A 25402-nucleotide genomic window follows, 5' to 3' on the forward strand; every position below is an offset into this window, starting at 1 on the left:
AGAAAACAAAAATAATATATTATTATTCAGTGACTTTACCAGTCAGGTCTAGTTTAGATGAACTTGGGCTGTATGTGGCCCGTAAACTAAAGTGAACAGTTTTTTGTTGTTGTTTTGTTTTGTTCTTGCCGTGCACAGACAAACACACACATCTCTCACAAATCTCTGCAGTGCACCTACAATAGCCCACACAAAGGAGGAACCAGCCATCAGGACTGCTGTTAACTTACAGTCAGCCACTCCATCTTCCTGGTAGTCAGACACTACTGAGGCGTCGTCTGAAGGGGCCGAGCGACCCAGGCTGGAACTGCGGTTGTCATCGGAGCCTTCATCTTCCCTTAAATCCACTGGTGATAGTGATAGTGTGAAACAGAGAGATAAAGGAAATGTCACTAAGAGAGATAATTAACAACAGACTTTATGGGCTCATCTTTAAAAACTACACAGTATGTGATGGAGATTAAGAGATTGTTACTTACATCTAGGAAACTCCTCGGGGTTTCTGCAAAACCAAAACAGGTATTAATCAAAAACTACATTTTTGCAGTGACTTGCAAAGGTTTCTGTGCTTTCATTTTCAGACAGCTTCGCTCCAGCATTACTTCTAAAATTCAGTAATTGTTTCTTAAGCAGAAGACCACAAAACCACAAGGATTCTATAGCAGAGCTTGTGTCTCTTATCATGCAGTGCAGGCAGTGCCGACTTCCGGAGTAAGCTGTCACCAGTATTTCATACAAGAGGTTTACGTTTTTGGGCTCGTGCTCAAGAATTAAATCACATTTAATTGTCTCAATCAAGAAAAGATTATTGCACGAGATCTTTAAAAGCTGTTTTAACAATAAGAGCAAGAATTAAGTCTCGAAGGTGACACCATTAGACTTAATCAGCTCCTTCAAATGTAATCATGCAAACTGTGTTTAAAGCAATTAGAGCAACAATTAAGGGTTTTGTGTGGCATTATCAGCTAAAATTAGATAACGGTGTCTTTGAAATTACTTTTAAAAGTAGGTTTCTGGGCCTCAGATTTAGAGCTTCTTCGAAAGGATAAAATCATACCTTGAATGGACGACCCTGAAATTATTCAGCAGGACCTCTCGTGTCTCTTCTGCAGATTCACTCAGGTTCTCACCATGAAGGATCTCTGTCACAAACAGCTCGCAGTCTGAGGGCAGCAAACCATTTATGTTCAATTAAAGCAACCTTGGCATTGTGCATTTCCTGTATTGTTCTTCAGTCTTCTGTTATGCATGTTGTATATAACAGAAACTACAGATGTAAATTAGCAGTTTTGCTTCAATCTGACATGTTTACATGCTATATTTTTATCCTTGTGCTAATTAGCATGCACCGTCCCTGTTAAATAACCACGAACATAAAAAATAAATAAAATAAATTAAGCACTGAGGGTTATGAGTGACTAAAGGGTCACGATCATGAAGCGTTTACACAGAATAATGCACTACAATGCACTCAAACAAAGCAAACCCTGCAGTCTCCATGATTCTCGAAGTGAGGCCTGCACAACAGAGGCGACCCTCGGGAGCATTTTACGTGGCCCCGGAGCGTAACAAAAAAAAAAGGAACGCAACAGTTCATGGCATACTGTGATATAACAGTGCAAAATGAAACCGAGGGAGCATTTCTCTGCAATTTCAACACTTTTATTGTAGCCATGATGGCAGATTAAACCTTCCTAACTTTGACAAATACAGCTGGTGTTAAGAAATGCCAAGAGCCATCTCGCATGCGGTTAAACAACAATAAGCCAGCACAAAAATGATAATTACCAGCATAAACCACCATCTGATGAACAGACACATTATAAACAATAACTGAAAGTGTTTAATGTGGGAGCCTCAATTACGCTAGCTCCCAAACTGGCACCCAGACAATAAACTTTAAGAATACTTTCTATCTGGTACTTTCATATCTTTGTTCCTAGTTTATCACTCACAAATCTCGCATCAAGTTTTCTCTTTTATAAAATATTGCTTTATGTTTCACAGTCCTCTCTCTGTGCTGAGCTCATGAAGATGTTTGACACATTAAAGGAAAAACCACCACGTGCTGACAGCTTCAGTATCTCCACTTTTTAGGAACTCTAAAGGAGGGCTGAGCATAGCTCTTCCAAAAAGCCTTTCATCCACTGGTGTTTTAATGGAGGACAGTGCAAATACTGTAACACCAGTCCAAAATCTCACAGGTGTGAGATGGTTAAGATATCATTACTGCAAAGACCACAGCATATGACTCACACATCCTTATCAAACCATCCGGTGAGCCTTTAATAACTTCTGATACTGGTAGAGACCACTCCCATCACAATGCAAAGCATCACCCAGGAAAAACTTTGTATTGGTTTTGCTGCAGAAACTAGATTGTAGATTTTTGAGGAACGAAAAAACTATTGACCTGTTAAGTCTGATGTCATTAGCCATTTTCAGGTCTAAATAATTCTTCAGTTCCCCAAGTCAAACAAACAGGGAGAAACCACTGAGAGTTTAAACACTGAACTTAACATAAATGATCACTCGGGGTGTTCACACAGGCTTAAAATGCAGACATCCATGAAGAAAAGGATTTCCAAGGTTTAGCTGGCTAAGTTAGCCAGCTAATAGAAAACTAAATATCAGCAATGTTTGTGAAGTTGGGTTAGCTGACATATGATCCACTACTTGTTTGCTAGCTCAAAGCTATGTTAGGATAACACAAACACATTAGCAGAATTAAGATGTAGAATGAGCGTTACATTTTTCTCAATTAAAGTTGTGGGTCACTGAAAGCCAGAAACAATCGCCCTCACATGGCAAGAAGAAAACGCCGAAAATGGATAAAATTTCAGCCAGAAGAACGTCTGAGACGATACATCAGTAACACAAGGTTAGTAATTAATATGTCGCTATGGTTTGGATTACTTGGATTAGTCATGTAATGCCTGAGAAACTCACTTAACAACTTGTCCAAATCTAGAAATACATTTAGGTTTCTATACATTTTCACTCCTGTTAGGTAATGTGGTAATGTTGATCTCACCTCAATAGGTAACAAACCATCACAAGGTCAGAGTTGACACTCTGACTGCCTGCTTCTGGCCCCCGGGTTGCATATTTAACAGCAATACTCTAAGTAAAGACGTGACTCAAACCAAGCTAGCAAAACAATACCATGAGATGCCATCTCTGTCTGGGTCAAGAGTTTAGATATTTCCTTCAACTAGTCACCTGCACCTCAATACTTTATGCTTTCTTTCTACTTTGATGCTGCTTTCCAGAAAAATAAAAAGCTACTCTTTCTGTGTCTTGACCTCTAAAAGAAAAAAAAAGGGCAAACACGTAAGGCTATCATATCCCTCTAAAGTAAACTGCAAACTTGATTTGATGAGGTGGAAACATTACAGAGAAATGTGACACCAATCTTTATGATAATGAAGGCCAGAACAGGTCGGTCAACATCACTTATCTGATTCAATTTCATGATGCACCCACTCATATTCTACAGAGATGTTCTGGCCCATGCAAATGTTCTTCCAAAAGCCTGTTGGCTGGCTTAGCAGTGCATGCAAATGTAGTAAATGTCACGGCAGCAGTGAAGATCTATGAAAATTGTTAAGATGCAGTGTTAAAAGTTCTCTATAACACTGTGTGCTCAACAGGTGGGAGCTCAACTCTAAAGAGTGCCTACTTAAACTGACTTTAAAGTTAAACTTGTCTATGGGGAAAGAAAGATCTGTTAAATGTAAAAAATTAAATAAAGATATTACCATACAGAAGCCTCGTGAAGTCGTCCACATTTGTCCCCATCCCTTTGGTTCACCTATCCAAAAAATAAAACTTCGATTTGATGATTTATCAGACTTATTCGGCTCCTTTAGGCTTTGGGTTTTACTCCACAATGTAGCCTACGTAGCTCTTTAACGTACCGTTACAGCTCAATGAGACTTAAAAAGGAACCCGGCACACATACGCTGTAGATCAACTCACCACCTGTGGCCTTTTGCACTGAAACTTCCGTGCATGCATCAACATTTGCACAAAACAGGGAGGAGCAGGTGCACAAATGACAACTTCCTCTGCATTCTGGTTTCTCAGCTGAGAGCAAAGAAGCTCTGTCTGACAATGAGACAAAAAAAACCAAAACACCGCTGTCTGGCTTATATGGCTTAGTAGGTCATGTACATGAGCTGCTGCCTGCCGGTGTTATTACAAAACTGCATGTGGTAAATGCACAACCACGTCTAGACAAGCAAACTAGAAACGAATGCAAAGTTATTCCAAATAAAAATCAACAAATCTGGAAAAGGTTCCCACCTGACCCTCTCAGAATAAGCATTTATTTTTCAGACTCTAGCACAGGACCATCATGGACCACATACAGCCCAGTTTGATCTTAAGAGGGCCAGGCTAGCAAAACTCTTTTTTCTGAAGACGTTTAACCACGCAGTTCAAATAAAACAGAATGTTTGTGTTAATTCATATTTATTTATTTATTTGTTACTTAATAACTTTGTTGTAATATGAATGGCTACAGGTGAGGTCTTTATCAGTGGAAACAAATGAAAATACAGTTAAAATTCCAAAGCCCCCCATTGGGCCAGACTGGAGTCTTTGCCCCGGGTCTTATGTTTTACACCCCTGCTCTAGCATATTTAATGAAACCATGTAAAACTTTACCTTCATATTACAAATAATTTTTGAATTACAGGCCCTCTTAGTGCATCTGGATTATCAAAATCTAGCACTTTTTAATTTGCCTTATTTTTTTCAGCATTTCTGAGCCCTTACAATGAGTACATTAGATAGGCACTGTTCAGAGCTGAAAAACACATTTAAACTCTGCTAGAAGCTGCAGCTTAACACATTTTTACGCCCACACCAAGTCTCACAATCTGGGGCAAAAATCTTGTTTTTTTTTTCCACACAAATTTTTTCTACATCACTTATATATCACAGTGTCAGCAGCAAAACTCCTCCATTTTAAGGCAGCTGACTTAAAGGAAGCATTGGTAACTTAGATGTTTGATCCAACAGTTAAGAAAACTCAAAATATCAAGGTAAAATTATTCAATAACTTGTGTTACACTGCTCTGCAACCTCTGCTGGCCTCTTTCACAGAGGCAGTGAAAGAGTTGTTGGGTTTTGTCCACACATTGTAAGGTAAGAGTAAAGGCTACTTCCTGCCAGACCTGTTTGTGCTCTCAAGAATGCAATTGTGCACTTTACTTACTTGGGTTATCTTGTAAATTAAAATAAAACCCATGTTTCTAAAAACTCTGGTGTCAGTCTTTATTTTATATTGTGGCTTATAGGTATACAGGATTGTAATTGTGATATTTACAGCCCAAAGTACAGCTTGTGTGTACTTTAATCGTGATAGGATTTACTGGCATTGACCGTAGCTCTGTAAACCGATTAATTTACCTTAAAAACATATTTAGGTAAATTGATAATACACACATGAAAAATGTATCATGATATACCTCCAGAGTAGCTAAGTTTAATTTAGCTAAATAAAGTCTGGTGACAGTGCCTGGCCTTTTAATTAACTGGCGGAAGTATTTAGAAAACCTTGTTGTTATGTCACCTTCGGTGCATATACTGCACAGCTGGAGTCACAGGCCAGAAAATGACCAGCAATTATATTCACTTTTAGATTAAGAGTTGAACTAAAACTTAGCACTATTATTCTCATAATGAAAGTATCTGCTGTTTAATTTGTCTAGCTGTCCATGCAAGTTTTATATTAGCCTAATTTAGCATGCTAGGCTAAGTTAAGTTAGCCTAACTTCGCTACAATCGTTGATAGGCGTTTATTAGCTAATTTTGGCTTCTTTAAAGTCAGCTAAATGGCCCTTCAATGTTTATCTTCTATCATTTTTCCTGTTAAGGTTATATACTTACCAGTTAACGTGGAAATAAAGGTGGGAAGCTATTTTAAATGTGATTTCAGATAGCGATCTTTATGTAAGTCTTCTCCCTGCATGCGGCTTTCAAGTGCATATGTTTTCCGTTTTTGCTACTGAACCTGAACCTCATCCTGAACTACCAATGTTGTTATAAAAGCGTTTCAGAACCAGTCTGATAAAGGTGAGCTACAATTCCTCGACCTTTCACAGAAAGATAATTTTTAAAGTTTTATTTTACTGACCGTTTTTTGTTTTTGTGCAAATGCTGAGTTCAAGTACGCCCAGTCTTTCAATCTTTAAAATGGTAAATTTAATTTGTAGCAGGAGAGATTTTCTTAGGAAGTAATAACCTAATGGGGATGTCTAATGCTTTCCCTCCAGTAGATATTGTGTTCTGAATCTGTCTTTCTTTTTTCTTTTTTTTAAGATGAGAATATAAATATCAACAGGGATGCAGTTAACATATAGCTTTGTTACTGAATCTGAATTTAACGGGTTAAACATTACCTTCTGCATAAATAGCGCATCTTGCCAAAGCGGGTATCATAAATTCTCAGTTTCACTGCTTAAATATGACACTTTCATGGGTCTTTGGTTTTGGCTGAAAAACTAATTAGTATATTTATGACAATAAATGAATGCAGCTTCACTAAATTGGCCCCTCACTATTTGACAGGGCCTGGATGAATGGTTATGTTTGCCAGCAGAGGATGACCTGGATTGGACTGGGCTCAGCTGAAATGAGCAGAGGAGGCTGTGGTAGTAGCTATATTAGAAATAGAAATATTGGTGGTTGTTGCTATTGTGTTATTGATCCTCTATTACTTAAAGCGTGTGAGGAAAGCCATCAAATAAGCAAAGCTCAATCAGACACTGCTCACATTGACAGAAAACACGACGTATCCATCAAGCAATGTACGGCTGATGCCATATTTTAAACTATAGATGAGATTTATATTATTTCAGATCTTAAACTTGCATTTTTTAACTCTTAATGCAGCATGTTGACTCTAATTTTAATAGTTGCAACTGCAATGATCCTGTTTTTATTTAAAAATCATTTTTTTGATCACCAAGCAATACTTTCACGTGTTTTCACATGTTTTCATGTTGAATTCTGTCTCATGATGGAGTCCTTCCTTGTCACTTCTCCACAAGAACCCGTGGGGTCAGGGCGAGTTGAATCCCATGTCAGGATTGTCCCCACGCTGACCTGTGCCTGACTGGCCTTCCAGCAAAAAGCCCCTGTGAAGGTAAGAGGAACTGGGGGTCCCCTCCCCTGGAAAAGAGGTTCCCTCCCCTTGACAGCTCCACAGAGCCCCAGCCACCTGCCTGCTGGGTCAGCCCCATATGAAAAGGGAAGCCCTTTGTAATCCGACGGGGATTACACCACCCAACAATGCACCGCTGAAAGAGCGACAAAAGCCCTGTATCAAACGCCGCCGAGGGGGAGCAAGACTATGATCTCCCACTACTACCAACACTGACTCCTCTGCTGCCTCTCATCTCCCCAAGAGGCTCTCACCCCCTTCAGCATTTGCTGCCTCTGTCCTCCTTCTGCCCTCTCTCATCTCCGGGATCTGGCCTTTTATCAGCACATTCCTTTTCATTTGCATTGCGGTGTGGGGAGGGACAGCAGGTCTCTCTGATCTGATAGAGCCAGAAGAGAGAGAGTCAGGAGGCTCCTCAGGGCATGAAGGGTGTGTGTTTGAGTGTGTGTGTGTGTGTATCCTGTCCTGCAAACACACAACATTGCATTCTCCAGATAGGCAGTCCAGAGGGGCAAATAAAGAGGCACCCACACCTGTCTGTCGAGCTCTGTTTGTCTTTAGTTTAGAAGAGTAATAGGAAGTAGTTTAAAAAGAAAGTGACACTCACCTTCAAACAAATTGGCCACAAAAATAGCTTAAAGTCACTCCTTCACCTTTCAAAATAGAAGATATCTCAAGATGGTGCGCAAATTTAAAAGGATGCATTCTTTTTTTTTTTAAAGGTGTTTCTTGATGGTCTCTTGTAAATGTTTGTGTTGCTCAAGGAGATAAAAAAAAGAGTTAGTTTACTCTTCAGATTTCCTCCGAATCATTGAATTCCCAACCCACCCATTGCTCAAACATATGTCAGTGCAGGGGGGGCGAAGTTAAAAAAAAAAGTGATGATAGATTGAGGACACGAAAGACAGAAGAGAGCAAATGTGCTGTGCTAAATCTACAACCTTCAGTCAGCCTCACATTGACTGACTCGGAGAGTTACCTCAGCTTGTGCTCCAATCAATGTTAGCCCTGAGAGCATTGAATAGAAAATCATTCAAATTGTATTATGTTAGGATATATGAGCCGTTTCAAAATATTAATTCAGCATTATTTGAGGTGTCTGTTAAGGACAGCAGTTACAGCTAGCAGTGCGTTGACTCGACTGAGTGATTGCACACCTCTATTACACGTGATGTATGAATGTGTGAGCGAGGGACCTATTTTTCATTACCAGGACTTTGTCCCTAGAGGCAGTTGTTAAAGAAGAATCCATGAATTACCCCTCTGGAACAACTGGCCCTTGTCATAAGCCGAGAGGAGAGGGGAAGTGAAGGGGGAAAAAGGGAAGCACAGCACTATTGATAGTGGTGGGATTGAGAGACTGGAAGGACGCCAGAAGAATGTGTCTGCCTTTGCTTGTGATCCGGCAACGCTGCCGCCTCTCCCTCTGTCCAGTTAATTGGAATACAAAGCAGAGCAGGGTCGATGAGAGAGCGGCGGTGAGGAGGAAGAGGAGGAGGAAGGTGGTGGTGTGAGGGGAGGGTGGTAAGCTGCTGTCTGTCTACAGCAACACTCAACCTTCACTGCTCGCTGGGAATTGACTGTGGAACCAGCAAGCGAGACCGACACACTGTCACTGGTAAAATGAACTGTCACCTTGCATTTCTCAGCCTCCTGGCAGCATCGAATTGGCCGCTTTGAACCATGTGACGTGACACTGATTGAGTTCTGGTTTCCCCCCTCCTGGGCTTTAAGGAAAAGAGCTGGTTTAATTTCAAGTGTGCAGGCTTTCCATGCAAAGTATCAGGCAGCGCTTCGTACCTGCGTCTTTACACCAAAGCTTTCTCTTCTTCCTCACCACCCCTCATTATTTCATCGTGCTGCCTCGTTACGCTGCCTCTCAGCTAGTCTTGTTTTTCTTACGGCATATAGTCATGGCGGTCTGACAGGCACACAGAGGAGGAAAACTATTAGGGGTAGCCATTTGGATCCTGGAGGCAATCCCGGGGAGTATTAAGACGTTAACCCTGGCCAAGTCACTTGTCTCTCTCAGTTACCATGCTGATGGAGTGGGGAAAGGATGCAGTCGCAGTGGGACCCGGGAGACGGGAGCTTCAGGTCGGCCAGCGCCTCCAGATCCAATCGAGCCTGACTCGGATGGGGGATGGTTGTCAAGAATGTCTCAGGCTTGGCTATAAAGAGCCTCAGTGCCAAAACAAAGAGCGTGCCACTCATACCCAGGCAGCCCCTCTCCACAAACCTCCAAAAACTGTGAAAGAAATCATGAAAATAAAAAGAATTAGGGGTACACTGGTACCAACCCATATCTACTCAGATTATAAGACTTTCAAAGGTAATCGTTTATCATAGTTTTGTTTCCCTCCTACAACAATGAGGGTATAAACACCAACATAATTTTTTTTAAAAGGGAAAAAACTACTGAATTTCACAGACCAAACACCTAAAATGAATTTTGATAACAATAAAAAAATGCACATGCAAGTTTTGTTTTAATTTCTTTAAACACCTTTTTTAAGAAGTGTTTAAAAGTCTGTTTTTCTCATCATTGCTAATTATAAAAATATGCGTGTTACATTTAAACCCAGTTATGCCTGCACACGGAGAGATGTCATCAAAGCGTTTCACCTCAGTGTCCAAGAGTCGTGCTTCATATTAGGGGTGAAACGCTGTGTTAATAATGCACATATAACACTGCTAATAACTGTGTAATTATTATTTTTATCTGCTATTTCTACAGCTATAGTTCCAACTCCGTAATGCTAATTCTTAATTGTTTGCCAGAAAATACAAAACGCAACAAATCTGTCTTATTGCATTGATGCTAAAGATATTGTGACAACACCATTAACTGATACGATCATAAAGTGAAACTTACATATGCAAACAATCTATTAAGCTGCAGATTTTTTTTTGAATCGGTAAATTAATAAGTTTCAAGGATGGATGAGCTTAAGAGAGAAACTGCCCCCAAACAGTCCTCATAAACTAAGGAGGAGAGACCCCTCTCAGAGCTGATGGGAAACCAAAAAGATGTTTTATATGGAGAAAAATGTTTTTTCTAATTTCACATATCCCGCAGAGATGACATCAAATGTCTTATTTATGCAGCCAGCAGCACAAAAGCCGAACAAATTCATTGTAGTGCCACGCTGACAGAGAAAGTTAAGAAATGTTAAAACTGAAGATGTTTATATTTATTTCAAATAATAAATAAAAGAAGATTCAGTGCACAGAGCTGTTTCCCCTTAGGTTTCTGATTCCATACACCTATTTTTAGTTCTTCCATTTCTTTGGTTAGACATTAATTTATGGTCTCGATCTTAATAAAGGTCAATAGCATTAAAAAAAACAGGACAGAGATGGAAAATGAGTCTTTGTTTGAACTGTAATTTGTTAGGTTTGATAAATATTCTAAGAAGTTTTCAAGAAACTGAACAGAACCAAATTTCTTTCATCCATTTATTTTGATGTCTGTGTCTTACAGTACAAGAGAAAATGGTGTTATCCCTCAAAGCTGTGTTTGATATCTTCCCTCTGTGGTATCTTTTGGATGACCAACCCCCGGTTATGCCATGAATACTGTATCTAGTTTTCCTTTGAAGCCCGGGGACCCTGCAGAGTGACATGCGACAGAGGAACTGGTAGAAAACCAAGGAAGTGAGCCTGGCAATAGACTTGTAAAAGAGCCTGCAACAACTGCGAGCAGCATGGGGTACAAACAGCACTGGGTTGACCTCAAGCAAAGTGCAGGGAGGGGGGCGGGCGTGCCGGCTAAAGACATCTGAGGAAAGAAAAGGAGGCTGTTTTTGCTGGAGCTATTAATAGTTTTCGACTATATTTGCGCCTGTAACAGTTTCTTCTTTGTGTTCCTTTTGTGTTCATTAACCATTCTGTGCTCCTCTCCTCTCGCTGTCCTACATTCCCCGGGCGAAGGCGAAGAGGGCTGAACTGATCCGAAGGTGAAAAACATCCTCCTCCTCCTTTCTCCTCTCCCCCAGCTGAACATCTGTCTCCGTGGTGTTGGCTGCAGCACCGACTCTGACACCTCCAGATGGAGAGCCCGCTGGGAGCGCTGAGGTATTACCTACAGAGATGGCAGAGATCGCACCTCTGGAATGAAGTCCCACACTTGTTTTCCACACCGTCCCCCTTTTTTGTTGTTGAATCTGTCACTATTCACCTTATAGATTATCGCCTTCCCAGTCCTTGGCCTTGCGACTCATCTGAAGAGCAGGCTGTTGGTTTGTAAGGAAATGCATGTCACCAAACCTCTCTGCTCCTTTTCTAATTTACAGTAATGGGCCGTATGGTATTTCAACTGTAACTTCTATTCGTAGGACTGTATCAATTTTTAATATAGTTGTCAGAGGACTGCATACTCATGCAGATATATTTCAAATGATTTCCATTTCCTTAAAACTTGTTTTTGAGCAGCCTCGGAGAGATTAAAGTTTGCACAATCTGGAGCACAACCTAAACGACCTACAACCTTATTAGTCTCAATATTAAAAGCAATACCTGCAAAGATCTGAGAGACTTAGAGCGCACTTCTCTGAGCCTCTCTGGTGTCTTGACAGATTGACTCTGCATTCATTTGTGCCTGAACTCTGTGTGAACCTCAGCTTTGGGGAAAGGGGCAGCAACAGGCCAGTGCTGTTGGGGCAGAAACTGTGTGCAAACCTAACACCCAGTGCAAATATTGAAACTGCTGCCTCTTCAACATCACAAAAAAGTAGGCGGTCAGGTCCGGCGAGCCTTTGGCTAAAGGTGAAACCAGAGTTAAGCACTGAGAGGTTAATTGATTTCATCATTTTAAAAGAAAGATTGTTAAATTTTATAAGATACAAATGGACCTCAGTGACAACCTGTGACAACCTGTGTCCCGGCAGAATTTGGGTAACAAATCGAGCCTGAGACCTGCCTCCCTGGAGTTTGTTGTCATGTTTAGAGCCCCTGGAGGTATTTCGAGGTGAAAAGGTCACTGAGAACCACCCCATGTGTTGTGAAAGATTCCTCTTGTCACATTATGCAAGGGGACTAATAATAGAGGTAAACATACAGGGGGGGAAATAAGTTTTTAAAACCACACATAACTTTATTTTACACAGTGAAACAGAACAAATTCTTTATCAGAATTTAAAGTTTGATTGGACTGAATCAGAATTATCTAGATACTCTTTCTTTGTTTTTATTTTATTGCACAGTCACACACAACAAATACAACTCTTATTGCATTTTATAGACTTTATTAAGCTAAATCGTTTCAACAACTGTTGGAAAATACCCTGTAAATAAATAGTGCAAACGGTAACACTGAGTACATCAGTGCGCCAACAAAGAAAAAACAGCATGGAGGTGTGTAATAGAAAGATTAAATGACTACAAGCAGACACTGCCTACCCTGTATAGTTCACAAGTCCATAAGCAATTTTCAGTTTTTTTCTGGAATGGTGCAACTTTGGGGAAAATGTGAAAAACTCTGCTCGGGCCTCCAGTTATACTTTTAGTCACGGTTTAGTTTTTCTCTTTTGTCTTTGGGGAGGCTTCAGAGGTGGAAAGTTTCTCCGCTGGTGCCGGGGTGTTTACTAAAACACAGCCCAGTTTCTCCCGTTTCTTCTGCTTCATCCTCCGGTTCTGAAACCAGATTTTCACCTGCGTCTCATTGAGCTCCAGGCTGGCCGCCACCTCCACCCGCCTTGCCCGCGATAGGTATTTGTTGAAGTGGAACTCCTTCTCCAGCTCGGTCAGCTGCTTGGTGGTGAAGTTAGTGCGGATCACGTTGTGTTGGCCGGGAACACCGAACTCCGACACGACTGCTGTGGAGAGAAATGGATGGATGGGATGATAGAGGAAAATGAAAGTCGTGGGGCTAAAGAGTGGGCTTTAATGACGATGAAAATGTCAGCGTGAACAGAAGAAATGCGTGAAATATTAGCTGCCAAATCATTTGAGGACAATCTAAAACACTTTGGTCTAATTATATCAGCTGGATGGGGGTTTTACGCACGGGAACAGATCCCGTTTGGTTTCTAAACTGCATTTCTTAGCTCTGATTTCCTCATAACAGACCTGTTTTGGGAGGATTCCTCTTCACTTTCATCCAGTCGAAAGTTTTCGAAGTTTCTTCCACATGCTCCAAATCCCTTTCCTTACATGGAGGCGGTAACCTTGCGTAAACACTTTCTGAATATTCTTGCTGCCTCTGATCCCCGCTGCCAAAATGCAGATACTGGCCTCCCGGTGCAACCCCAGGCCCACAACTGTCCCCGGTGTAGGGAGCCATGTTTGTGGCGAGGGGTGAGACTTGTGCATGGATAAAGCTCCGGTCCTGCTCGGGGGCGAGGCCGTACTGGTGATGTCCGTACTCCAGAGGTGAGCCATACACGGAGTTGCCCGGTCCTGCGAACGGCATGTCCAAGCCTACGTGGTTCTGGTGGTGCAGAGGGAGGCTCGGAGTCTGGTGGGGCGCCGAAGTTGCGACCATTACACGTCCGTCCGGTGCATAACTATCACTTGTTGCGCAAGAGTTGGAGGATGTATATCCATGGTTTAAGTTGTGGTATCCGGCCTTTGCGCTGAAAATATTTGCTCCCCGGTTACACCCGGGGTAATCTAAGTATGAGTTCATCCTGAACCTGGGCCTGCCGTTTGTTCAGAACTGATCAAGACCGAGCAGTCATTAATCGGTGCTCCCTTTGCCCTAACCTTCTAGGTAGTATGTCAAAGCTGTAAAACTGCCTTCCACCCTCATATCACCTTCCTGACACACCATGTGACCCGCCAAACGCCAATGGCAAGGGACCTACAGCACTCTGTCAAGTCTGCAGACTCGTCCATCAAACGGCCTCGCATTTACATGACAAATGCTTCAATCAAACTCGCTCATCCATCTGATAGGAACGCAAACAGGAGGACACATTTTCAGGCCGCAGTGTTACAGGAAGAAAAAATGATAAATGAATATGAGAAAAAAATTATAATAAAAATGATAATAACAAAAAAGTTACTTTTTTCGAGTTATTTTACTCTTGAACAAATAATATAAAATAACCTTTTCTGTTCATTTATGGCCTGCAGCTGTTTTAGTTGTGATATCATTTGTTTTTCATGCACTTTGTTTAATTCTCTGTTCTAAATGACACGAATGAAGCTAATTTCTATACTGAAAATACACTTTTTGTATCTGCTTAAATAACTGGCTTATTATTAAAACACGTTCGGACTGAGTGAACCCTGCAGACAGACACCGAATCAGGCAAGGGGGGAAAGGCATTGCAGTGACTCCAGTGATCCATCATGGCTCCTTTTAAAAGATTGACAGCTTGTTTGGCCCATTTCGCCCATAAAAGAACAAAGACACGTTTAAGAACCATATACAGTCTTTTTTCTCCACAGCGTCTTTCTTTTTCTGCTTACAAGTTGTTCACACATACAGGGTAAAATCCTCCAAAGCCTACAAGCTCCACTCTCCTCTTATAAGACTTAATGTAAGGTTATAAACCTCAGGCGCTAACTAAGCTCTAATTAAAAGAGAGAAATTTGCTCTTGGCTCTTTTATTTTGGAGATCAAATCTGGTGGAATAAATTATTATTATTATTATTATTATTATTATTATTATTATTATTATTATTATTATTATTATTATTATTATTATTATTATTATTATGTTGGGTAAATTACAGCAGTGAACCTTTTTAATTTAAGGTCTTAATTATTAAACGAAAGTTAAAGTCGAAAAGAAAATAACCGAAACTGCATTTAAAACACACAGCAAATGATTTATAAATACAGATAAAAAAAAACAACATTTGAGACTAATATTCTGATTAATTAGTCAAATAAATAAATAAATAACGCATGCATGGAAATATATCAGTATTGCGCTTCTTTATAAATCCACACCGTGCGCTACAGGTGGGTCAGTTTGGGAGCTTGCAGGATTCTTTCCTGAGGACTGCAGCTCTGTGAGAAATACGAGGTCAGGTCGTTTCCTCGCAGGTTAGGGTTTGGTGTGTGTAAGCTCGTGTGGGTGCTGTACTGCACATCAAACTGCGGGCCATGCGTGAAGCCTGAAACTGGATATTTAGAGTAGTTTGCCGGGTACGCAGGCTGCTGCTCCTGCTGCTGCTGGGGCCTGAGCGGAGGGGAGGCCGGTTGGTAATCCCCTCCCAGATGGACATAACCCAGGCTCGACAGAGTGGGGCTTCCCGGGGCGGAGGGGGAGGACGAGGGTGAGCAAGAGGAGGTGGTGATGGCTGGAGGGAGGCCCTGACCTCGCTGGTCCTTTTTCTGCTTCATCCTCCGGTTCTGGAACCAGATCTTGATCTGCCTCTCGTGAAGGTTGAGCAGGCCGGCCATCTCCACGCGCCTCGGCCTGCAGAGGTAGCGGCTGAAGTGGAACTCCTTCTCCAGCTCCACCAGTTGCGCGCTCGTGTACGCGGTGCGCGTTCGCTTGGAGGCCGGGGTCGCGCTGCTTGGACTCTTGTCGTTCACGGGGCAGTCTGTAGAGACAATAATGTGCACGGGAACGTGATCAAATTAGAAGCTTCCCCTTCAATAACTCATTAAGTTTGCACATTTTTTAGTTTTAGTCTTATGTCTCATTAGCTGACCCTGTTCCTGCCATGACCCCCCCCCCCTCCCCCCATTATAAAAAAAAAAAAGCAAAAAGTAAAAGATCAAAAGTAAAAACAGCAAATTAAAGTTTAATCAGTAAATAAAATCAACAGCAGAACAGAATAAATGAGCAGCGCAGAGGACACATAACGTTACCACAGCTTCGCGGTGCCTCTGGTGCTCTGTGCGCAAGTTAGTACGCATGTGCTAAAGGGCAAAGTCAGCAAGCTCCAAGGCTAAAAATGCATACAGTTAAGGTGATGAGTTTGTGTTAGAAGTCTACGCATTTCAAGGATGTTGTTTTTAACTATTTGTGGGGGGTTTGTGGGGGTTGGCAATTTCATATGCGTTTAATGATTTACTAAATGAAACACAAATATAAAAATACATTTTTATATACAAGAAGAACTCTAAAAGTGTTGTCCAGGCTCGTTCTCGTTTGGTTTATGTGTCTGATGTCAAATAAGTCAGTTGATACTGGACATTTGTCTGTCTTATGGCTTTTATTTAAATATTTTTTCTGTCATAAATCACGAAAGTCTCTGATTTAGGCTCAGAGAAACTGTATTTAAAGTGGAAGATCATTGCAAAGAATAAAAATGTGAGTTTAAATGAAGGAGGCCCATCTATATCTGTGTGTTTCCTGTTTTAATAAGCAGCATTTCTGCGCTGATGAGTCATTCTGTCTGTGTCCTGTTACTCTCGGCTTCGTCTGTCCCCCCAAAATCGATAAAATCTGAATATCTTTCTATGTAATAAACATGACATGTGAAATTAAATTATATTGCTTGTTCTGTTTTATTCTTAAAATAAATGTCATCCTAAATCCTGAGCCAGGGCCTTCCCCTCGCATGCCTGATTGCAGCTTTAATGCTGAACTGCAGGGAATATACGCTACATTAGGAGCTACGTTGAAGGGAAAATGGGTGGAAACGGCTTCATTTAAAATCCTCTGCTGCTGCTGGTTTATGTCATACAGACCTGCGACTCTCCTCCCGGGTTTCTGATTTGAGTGTCTGGACTCTTTCATCCAGGGGAAAATCTTTCTGCTCATTGCAAACTTTGGGTTTTGCTGCTTTGACCTCCGGGGAAACGTGCCATGCTCAGACGCCTCCACTTGCTGCTGAGGAGCGCCCTCAAAGCCGCTCACACCATCCGGAGACTTGCTGAAGAGGTCACGGTGGTGATGGTGATGATGGTGGATGCTGTGTGAAGCGCTGCTGGTTTTCTGCATTTCCATTAAACGTGCACAGGGTCTCCTCCTCCCCCTCCTCTCCTCCCCTCCCTTTTTGACCTTGTGGCGAAGCGCTGGCAGCCAAATGTCACATGGCAGGTTTCCACAGAGCCGAGGGCTTCTTGGCCTGAGACGATCCAGCAAAAAAAGAAAAAAGACGGAGACAGAATCAGGGAGGAGACTAAATGATCCATCTTATCAACTCAATAGTATGCTGACATGAATAGCAAGCCTCTCCAAGCCAGAGAGGCGACGCAGAATGAAGAGTGTGCTGGAGAAAGAAAGAAAAAAAACACACCAAGAGGAGGATAATCCTGTAAGATCTCTGCAGAAATTCAATTATTATCCTCTTGTTCACCCTTTGCAATTAATATGGACCTCAGTGGCCTACAAATTCCTTTTATTGTCATTTAATTATGTAAGTAGCATAAGCAATATATAAGGATTGCAGAGTATTAAAGGGGCAGCTTTATTGGAGGCAGTCTTTTGTTTGATTCAGATTCAGGGCAAGAGAAAAAAATAATACTAATTGACAGATATAAATAGCTAAAATATAAAACCATACATTAAATACAAATATAGCAAATAACAGTGTTTTTATTCATGCTTTCAGTGGTGCTGCGGGAAATTAAATTAGGCCTGTATGACTGCTAATAAATAGCAGCCTTTGTTCAGTTAATGGATAGCCCTGCGTTGGGCATTTTTTAAGGGGGAAAAAATTAAACGTTACATCACAGTTTGCTAAGAAAAATCCATCAATTAAACGCAAAATAAAAGAAAAGTGCTTTGTGCGCCGCGGCTGGTTTGTGCGCATCTTCTCGGGCAATTAAATTTAATTCACTTTTCTTCCAAAATTAAAGAGAATGAAATTATTAAAGGCGCAGTTTTAAGGACGAGGAGAGGGAGTGAGCAAGGAAGAGAGGGAGAGAGGGAGAATAAGACTGGAGGCATGCAGCTTTATGAACTCTGGTTGAACCGCGGCTGGAGTCGGGCTCGTAAATCATAAAGACACATAACCCAGTCCGCGGCACAACAGCTCGGCTGCCTTACCTTCACAACCTACATTCATTCCGCTGCTGAAACAATCCTGCACGCAAACAAAACACACCGGCTCCTCTCACCTTTGGAAAACCTCCCGGATTAGTGAATAATCCCAGCAGAAGCACGCGGCTCTCGTGCGTTAAGGTGCACGCGACGTGGCTTTGAGTGGTGAAGGAGTGGACAGTGTTTCTGCAGCTGCAGACCGCCCTGCGTTGCATTTCTGCACACAGGATCAGCGTGTGTGTGTGGATGTGTGTGTGTCTGTGTGTGCGCGTAAAAAGGAAGCCTTTCTGCTGATGGTGCAGGCTCAGTTTCATGTATGGTAATAGTCCTGCGATAAAGATAAGAAAGGGGATTTTTACGTCTTTCTATATGGCAAATTGACTTCCTCTACGTTTCTGTGGCAATTAGAGCAGAATGAAAACCCAGAAACATTAAGATGGCTCAGCAGAGGGCAGGGGGAGCTGAAATATTTTTGGCACTGAAGTCGATTTGAAGTAGATTTAGATAAAGAAAATGGCCTGTTAAGGAGATGCTTCCCACCTCCACCACCACCACTACTGTCATGCATTAAAAACAACCAAAGGCTACCAGTTTTTAATTCCACCGCGAAGCTTTCGGGGCGCAGAGAAATCACACTTCTATGAACACACAGGCAGTCACGTCTTGTTTAAACAATCCTGGGAAGTCGTCCAGCTGCTGTAACAATAAATTCAGACATCCAGTTCAGGACCGATGCCAGAGATGCCGTAAATTACTCAGCCAACGAAAGCTATCAGTGTTTAGTCTTTATACCAAATGCATTCTTTGCGTAATGGATCCTTTCTTCCTTAATTTAAAAGGGAGATCAGAGAGGTTCATTTCAAAGCACCAAAGTGGAGACAGACCGCGGTCAGCACAGCAGCATCCATTAAAAAAAAGAAAAGAAAAACTTGTAACGAGGCCTGGCTTGTGCTGGCTTTGGTTTTTGGAGACCGCTGCAGCGGATCGATTGGCGGTGCTTTGATCTCTCGTCTTCACGTTTTGCTCGATCTCTTTGATTGGCTCTTGAGGGTAATATTTAACTCAGTGGCGTTAATTAATGCAAATGGGCGTCTTTGATCTTTGATGCGTGCCACAAAAATGTCTCATGGCAGCCGTGGGCCTTCTGTCCAAAAGGTCTGATTTACCTCACGCACACTGGTGCAGTTATTTTGTGCAATCACCGTTGATTAAACTGCTTCCTATATTTGGCCAGAGCGCTCTGGGAAGCCAGATTTATGCTCCACGGGTCGCATTTTACTGATTAAACAAAGACTGAATTAAAATAAACGTTAAAAGCGGAATTTAGCAGACGGAGAAAAACGCGTGATGTGTTGTGTTTGCTCCAAAACGTTAAAAAAAAACACGCAGACCTACAGAAGAGATGACCCACCCCCACCCCCCTCACCACACCACCATTTTCCACATTTTGATTGGCTCTAGTTTACCAGGAAATGTGTTGATCCGTGCATGCTGAGAGTCACAGATGATTAAATGCACTTGAATGAAACATCACACTTGCTCCATATCTTTAACCTGATTCTTTTTGGTTTATTTTGTTTAAGTGGAATTTTCGCCTGCTTCTCCAATTCAGGGTCTTGAGCCTATCCCGGCTGAAATTTTGATGATAAGTTAGTTATCAAAATTTCATTCTTGCGAAACATTCTCTGTGCCCCACATGTAGGTTTTTTCTTTTGTTTTTGTTTTTTGTGGCTTTGGTCAACGCTGAAAGTCTGCCGAGTACCGTCTGCTTGAACAGCTGTACAGCTCTCCATGTATGCTGATGAATCCGACCAGATGTAGCTTATAGCCCTGGAAGGTTCAACTACAAGCTGCCTTTGTGCTAAGACATTCCCATCAGTCGAAGCTGCAATTTGTGTGGCACTGAATTTCTGAGATTGTTCTCAGCAATAACTGCTTAACAACGAGCATGCAGCTACCCTGCTTAACCCCTTTGTGCTAAAGTGCAAAGTATTACCCTCAAAGGTGCCCAAAGTGGTCTAACCCTAATGTGTGCCTTTGAGAAAGAAAAGATTATGTCTGTTAGAGCTATCGTCTCATTATCAAACAGAATTTCAAAGACAAAAATCATTCTGATGGCATAGGAAGAAAAAAATACCGGATTATAACTGATGGTGCATTAACGTGCAAGCATTAGTTTAATGTTACACATATGGTTATAGCACAAAAAAAAGTTTTTTATTCTGTTAACATATAATAGGATGCATTAACACAATTATTGTTATTCTATTCCAATATTTGCTTTTGAAATGTAGTGAAAGTAGACAGAAATACTTGAGTAAAGCACTGCAGGTGCACACAGGTGCACATATAAACATAAATCCTCCTGAGAGCCTATAAAAAGCGCCATAAACACACAAAGAAAAATCAGCAATAAGTGCGCTGTTTAGACAAAAACTGCCCTCTGATATATGAGACGTGGAGGCTGGTTGTGTGTGTGTGTGTGTGTGTGTGTGTGTGTGTGTGTGTGTGTGTGTGTGTGTGTGTGTGTGTGTGTGTGTGTGATGGGGGTGGGGGTGCAGATGGACTGACCTGATAAGTCAGTTTCCACTGAATAACGCATGCACAATAAATATAAATACAAATAGGTTTGATCCTCGTGGAATGTCGTTATCACTCATGTATGACAACATCCCCGAGCTGCACTTTACGCCCATCACTCGCGATCTTCCTCATCGTCTTCTCTCTCTTCTTCTTCTTCTGTCTGGTGTTTGATGGACACACACAAACACACACACCCTCCACACACCCCCACCACCTCCACCTCCAGCCGCCCTCCACTCAGTCTGCAGGCCTGCTGACAAATGCAGCGCACTGCAACCGCTCCTGTCAATTAGCTGCAGGAACCACGTGTGCGCAGAGGAGGGGATTTATTGCCCCGAATTAATTCTCTTGAATCGGCGGTGGCAGAGGCTTGATTCCCCACGCAGGCAACACGAGCGAGTCGATAACCAAACAAATACTCATAAATAACCGTGATTTAAAAATGTTGTTTGGCATCTATAAGCAGTAAACAAACAGCAGATATATATGTATAAGTGTTTGTTTGGGTAATTGTCAACAGCTGCACAGCGCAGGCTGAACAGATGTTACGCAATATATAATGTGTCTTTACGGGAGGATTTTTAAAAATAATGTGCATTAATAAAGCTCCTCCTGTCTTCGCCTTTGATTCATTTGTTGCCTTTGCTGCTTAGAAATGCTAAATATAACCGCGTTACTCCCGAAAACTTTAATCAAACTCACACTGCGAGTGCGTAAAATCCAACTTTGGCGAACTTACTTTTTTCCTTCTCCGGAGCCTCATGCTTTTCCTCACCAGGCCGGGTTCTCCATCCAGTCAGGTCCGTTGGAAATGTTTGTTTGAGGTCCTCCTCCTCACATTTCCCCCTGGCTGCAAACTACAACTCCTCCTCGACTATACGGACAGTGGCAGTGAAAAGGAGACGTGACAAATGATGTGCGGAACAATGCCCACATTCAAGGCTCGTCCGGCAACTTTCCCAGATGTCATATTCTTTACCCTCCACCCTCCCCAACAATGAGGCGCTAAAAGGGAGGAAAGAGGAGAGAAAACAGCCAGCCAAACTGTGCAGAAGGCCTGCAGCTCTAAAGAAAAAAATCACACACACCAGCACGAAATATCAAATGTAGCGCTCATGTTGCACTGATACACAAACAGAAAGGAATTTTCTTGTCTTCTAGACGAATGTTTTTCTTCCCTTCTAGGTGATGTGTCATCATCTACATACTCCCCAAGATGCGAATTTGTGGCTGCTGCTGTATTTACACAAATTCGGATCTACAGGGTGGATATAGGTGACAGATCCTCCGTCTCTGCGGGCGTTTGGACAAAAGCCTGGAAGAATGAAGTCAGCTAATTTAAAAATCAGATCTAAACATGATCTTTTCACTTTGTGAACCGTGACACTGGATATTTCTGGACATTCAGCAATTTTTAATTAAAAAAAACCTTCATAAGTTATACTAAAGGCTTCATCAGTGATTAATAAATATTATTGACCTGTTTAAGTCATCAATAAGAAAAAAAGGCCAGATTGTGAAAAATCCCCTGGGTTTATGATGTTTATCCCCATCTCATGCTGGAAATCCATGTATGTCATGTATGTAACAGGCTATTAAAGCCACATTAAATACTTTATAGATTTTAATAAGTCATTAACAAGTAATTCATCAAAGGTTTAAGACATGGAGCAGCATGTTAAATGTTAATAAGTCACAAATAAAGAGGATTAATACATGCAGTCTGCAGTTTTTAATATAAGTAACTTATTAATAAAAGGTTCCAATAAAAAAAAAAAACTTACTGTACAATTAATTGCAGGTTAATTAGATAAAGATGAAAATTTGGTTAACAAGCTATTGATAAAAGGCTTCATTTATAAAATATTTAGTTATATGTAATACTGGAAGTGTTTAAACCACAAGGTCTTCTATTACAAGAAATGTAATACATGCAGTCTGCAATTATTAATGTTACTGACTTACTGATAAAGACTTAATTATCAACAAGTCATTCAGCTTGACAGACAGATATGTCATTATTATTATTATTATTATTATTTTAAAAACAACAACAACATCAACGTGTTTTTAGATTTATAAAGGTCAACACATGTTGCTGGAATTTATGCACAAAAATAAGTCTTTAGTTCTGAACTTATAAATTCATTTATAGATGAGAATAGTTTTTAATATAAAGTTTGAAAATAAAGTTTATTGCTATTAATGCCAATAAGTTATTACTGTATGAAAATCTGAAGCTGTAACTGTTTCTCGTTGATGGGGTAGGTTAATTTCCAAGAATTGAATAATAAATGCAAATGAGAAATTAATAAGGGGTTTAATGTCTCAGCTTTCCAGTTTCAAAAAAGGTTATTAGAATTTGCTGAATGCAAATACCAGCAGCTGTTATTAAGTCATGATTAAGATGTTTTCAATTTTTTTTAAATAATAAAAATTGCAATAATAAGAATATTGAGACAAGCGGTATGATACAACACGTTACACACTCAACCGAGTCATTAAAAACAGATATAAAAGTTAATAAGTCATTAATATGGACTCATAATAACCCGTTCTGAGGATATATATATAAATTAGACAGAAGTTTGAGCTTTTAAATGATGAACGCTATCGTTAGAAGAAAGTTGGACATAACAACAGTTTATGTTACTACATTATTAAAACACTTTTAGTTAAAAAATCTGCAGGTATACACCTTAATACGTTTTTTAAAAGGAGTAAAGTAACAACAATGTCATTAGTAAGGAGCATTAACCACAATACCTGCAGTTATAAGTGTTTATGTGTCATTAATAAAGGTGTTAAACCACAAAGAATGTGATTATAAATGGAACTATGCAAACATTTAGGGGTTTATTACACTAGGTATCCAGTTATAAACATAAAAAGGTTATTAAGATTCATTTAAAGCAACACATGCAGTCCTGGATGTGAATAAATCATTGTTATGGTGTTTTGATAACCCGCTCAGATCACCAAGTGACCAAATCTGCACTTATTGATGTTTCAAAGTAACAGTACTAAGTAATAAGTCATTAAAAAAGGAGGTAAATCACTAAGAACGCAATTTTTAAATGTATTTGTGATTATATAAGTTAATAAGGAGCATTGACTACAGCAATAACAGCAGTTATAATGGTTTCTTTACTCATTAATGTGTTTAACTGCCAAAAATGTGACTGTAGATGGAAATGTGCAAATAATAAAGGGTTTGATAAATCAGGTCTGGAGATATAAATGTTAATGAGTTATTATTAAATGGGTTCTGATGGCAGGTCTACAGTTATACACGCTAACAAGTTGTTACTAAATGGATGTTGTGTCCGTACCATCTGCAGGGAGTTTCTAAAAAATATCCACTCAGTTCTTATAACCAGCCTGAAGAAGCTTCTACAGCCCTAACACCCAAACGTTATTATTTATGGTTTATAATAAATCTATAAGAGTAACTTAATGATTTATTAACTATTAGCTAGAAAGCCACCAACTCTAAACATTTTTGTAAAATATGCCACAGAGGTTTGAGTTTGGACAAATGTTTTACAGCTGCAGTGACCTCATGGCTGTCTTTCTCTAATAAGAAGTAAGACTTAAACATTATGAGCATTTATAACAGTGATATGACTGAATGCACTTCACTGTCAGAGGCTACAGAGTCCTTTTCGAGAAACTCAGACACTCAAATCAGAGTAAATACCAAAAGATTACAAAAAGTCCTCCATTGGAAGTTTGAACTCACCGCTAGAAATCCTGCAGGGTCATCAGCTGGCATTAAAGCATCTTAAAATGTGTAACTACATGACACACAGCTGGCTTAGGGCAGTGTTTCCTAATTGAAGGTTATTGTGTGACCTCAGAGGGGTCATAAGATAAGCATGAGAGGCCATGGGGTTATTAACGGCAGAAGAAGGAAGAAAAATAAGCTTTTTTCTCTTATTTTGCTGTAAAATGTAAAATAATTTAACAGGTTTGAGCTTTAAAAAGTTATTTAAACTAAAAACAAAGGAGAAGTTTCACATTAAGAAAGTAATTTTTAAAACTTTATAAAAAGTTTGGGATCTTAAATACAGATAAAAATGATGCAGTAAAAAAGGCCTCAACACCTTTGGAATAACATGGAATACAGATTAGAGCATAACACAAAGTAGAAATACTCTAGTACAAAGTACATGAAGTCAGTCTGATTATTTCCTCTCCAGCTAACGTAAAGAAAAATGAAACCAACCTTTTATTATTATTATTATTTAAAAAATCAAAAAGTAGCTTCACTCCCAGCTCAGAGCGCGCAGTATTAAATGTGTTTCCCTCCACTCGACCTGCTCAAACTGAAAGAGATAACAGATAAACAAAGCTCGTCTTTTTCTCTGTTCTTCTCTGTAACTTACATGCCCCCGATGATAAGAGCTCGAGCTGGAGGCAAAAACCCCAGAAAGAAACCTCATCCATCATCAGCCTGCTCGGTCTGAGGCGCCCTCTGCTGGCACAGCCGCCTCATTACAGAGACCTCACGGACACAAACAAACAAACGGCAGCAGCTGTGAAGTCACACACAGCCTGCCAGATGTTGAGCACCCATACAAACAAAAATGTTCAAGGTGGTTTCATGCATTTTATGATTTTGATTAAAGTCGTTCACACTGACTGGCTGATTTTAACATTTATGTGCAAATAAATACAAACTCCTTATGTTTACGCTCTCTATTATTAGGTATACAACATTATATGTATTTTTTTTTTCTATTCGCTG

General features: G+C 40.5%; 3 protein-coding genes across 7 annotated transcripts in view; all 3 read right to left on the bottom strand.

Moving 5' to 3' along the window:
- The window catches only part of skap1 (src kinase associated phosphoprotein 1), a 39264-nt gene extending 33022 nt beyond the window's left edge, over nucleotides 1-6242 (bottom strand). For 2 of the 5 annotated variants that reach the window (XM_006793180.3, XM_087844878.1), the window contains exons 1-6: nucleotides 5899-6242; nucleotides 3982-4110; nucleotides 3762-3814; nucleotides 1058-1163; nucleotides 480-502; nucleotides 231-347 (exon numbers count right to left, since the gene is read on the bottom strand). In XM_006793180.3, the coding sequence (XP_006793243.2) occupies nucleotides 231-347; nucleotides 480-502; nucleotides 1058-1163; nucleotides 3762-3801 (286 nt within the window). In that variant the 5' untranslated portion in view covers nucleotides 3802-3814; nucleotides 3982-4110; nucleotides 5899-6242. The other 3 variants (XM_035908816.2, XM_035908817.2, XM_087844877.1) reach the window with 3 other exon arrangements.
- Nucleotides 6243-12155: 5913 nt separating this feature from the next.
- On the bottom strand, nucleotides 12156-14795 carry hoxb1b (homeobox B1b). The gene is made up of 2 exons (XM_006793182.3): nucleotides 13244-14795; nucleotides 12156-12990 (listed from the first exon to the last, which is right to left on the bottom strand). Exons 1-2 carry the CDS (start codon nucleotides 13800-13802, stop codon nucleotides 12689-12691), a joined length of 861 nt encoding a protein of 286 aa, XP_006793245.1. The 5' UTR covers nucleotides 13803-14795; the 3' UTR covers nucleotides 12156-12688.
- Nucleotides 14796-14817: 22 nt separating this feature from the next.
- Nucleotides 14818-25295, bottom strand: LOC102788738 (homeobox protein Hox-A3-like). The gene is made up of 4 exons (XM_006793183.3): nucleotides 24881-25295; nucleotides 21392-21657; nucleotides 16773-17152; nucleotides 14818-15676 (listed from the first exon to the last, which is right to left on the bottom strand). The coding sequence occupies exons 3-4, from the start codon at nucleotides 17029-17031 to the stop codon at nucleotides 15084-15086; spliced, it is 852 nt and encodes a 283-aa protein (XP_006793246.2). The 5' UTR covers nucleotides 17032-17152; nucleotides 21392-21657; nucleotides 24881-25295; the 3' UTR covers nucleotides 14818-15083.
- Nucleotides 25296-25402: the final 107 nt, after the last annotated feature.

Source organism: Neolamprologus brichardi, chromosome 8 (genome assembly GCF_056152115.1).
Source record: "Neolamprologus brichardi isolate AB-2024 chromosome 8, ASM5615211v1, whole genome shotgun sequence".
Classification (NCBI taxonomy): Eukaryota; Metazoa; Chordata; class Actinopteri; order Cichliformes; family Cichlidae; genus Neolamprologus; species Neolamprologus brichardi.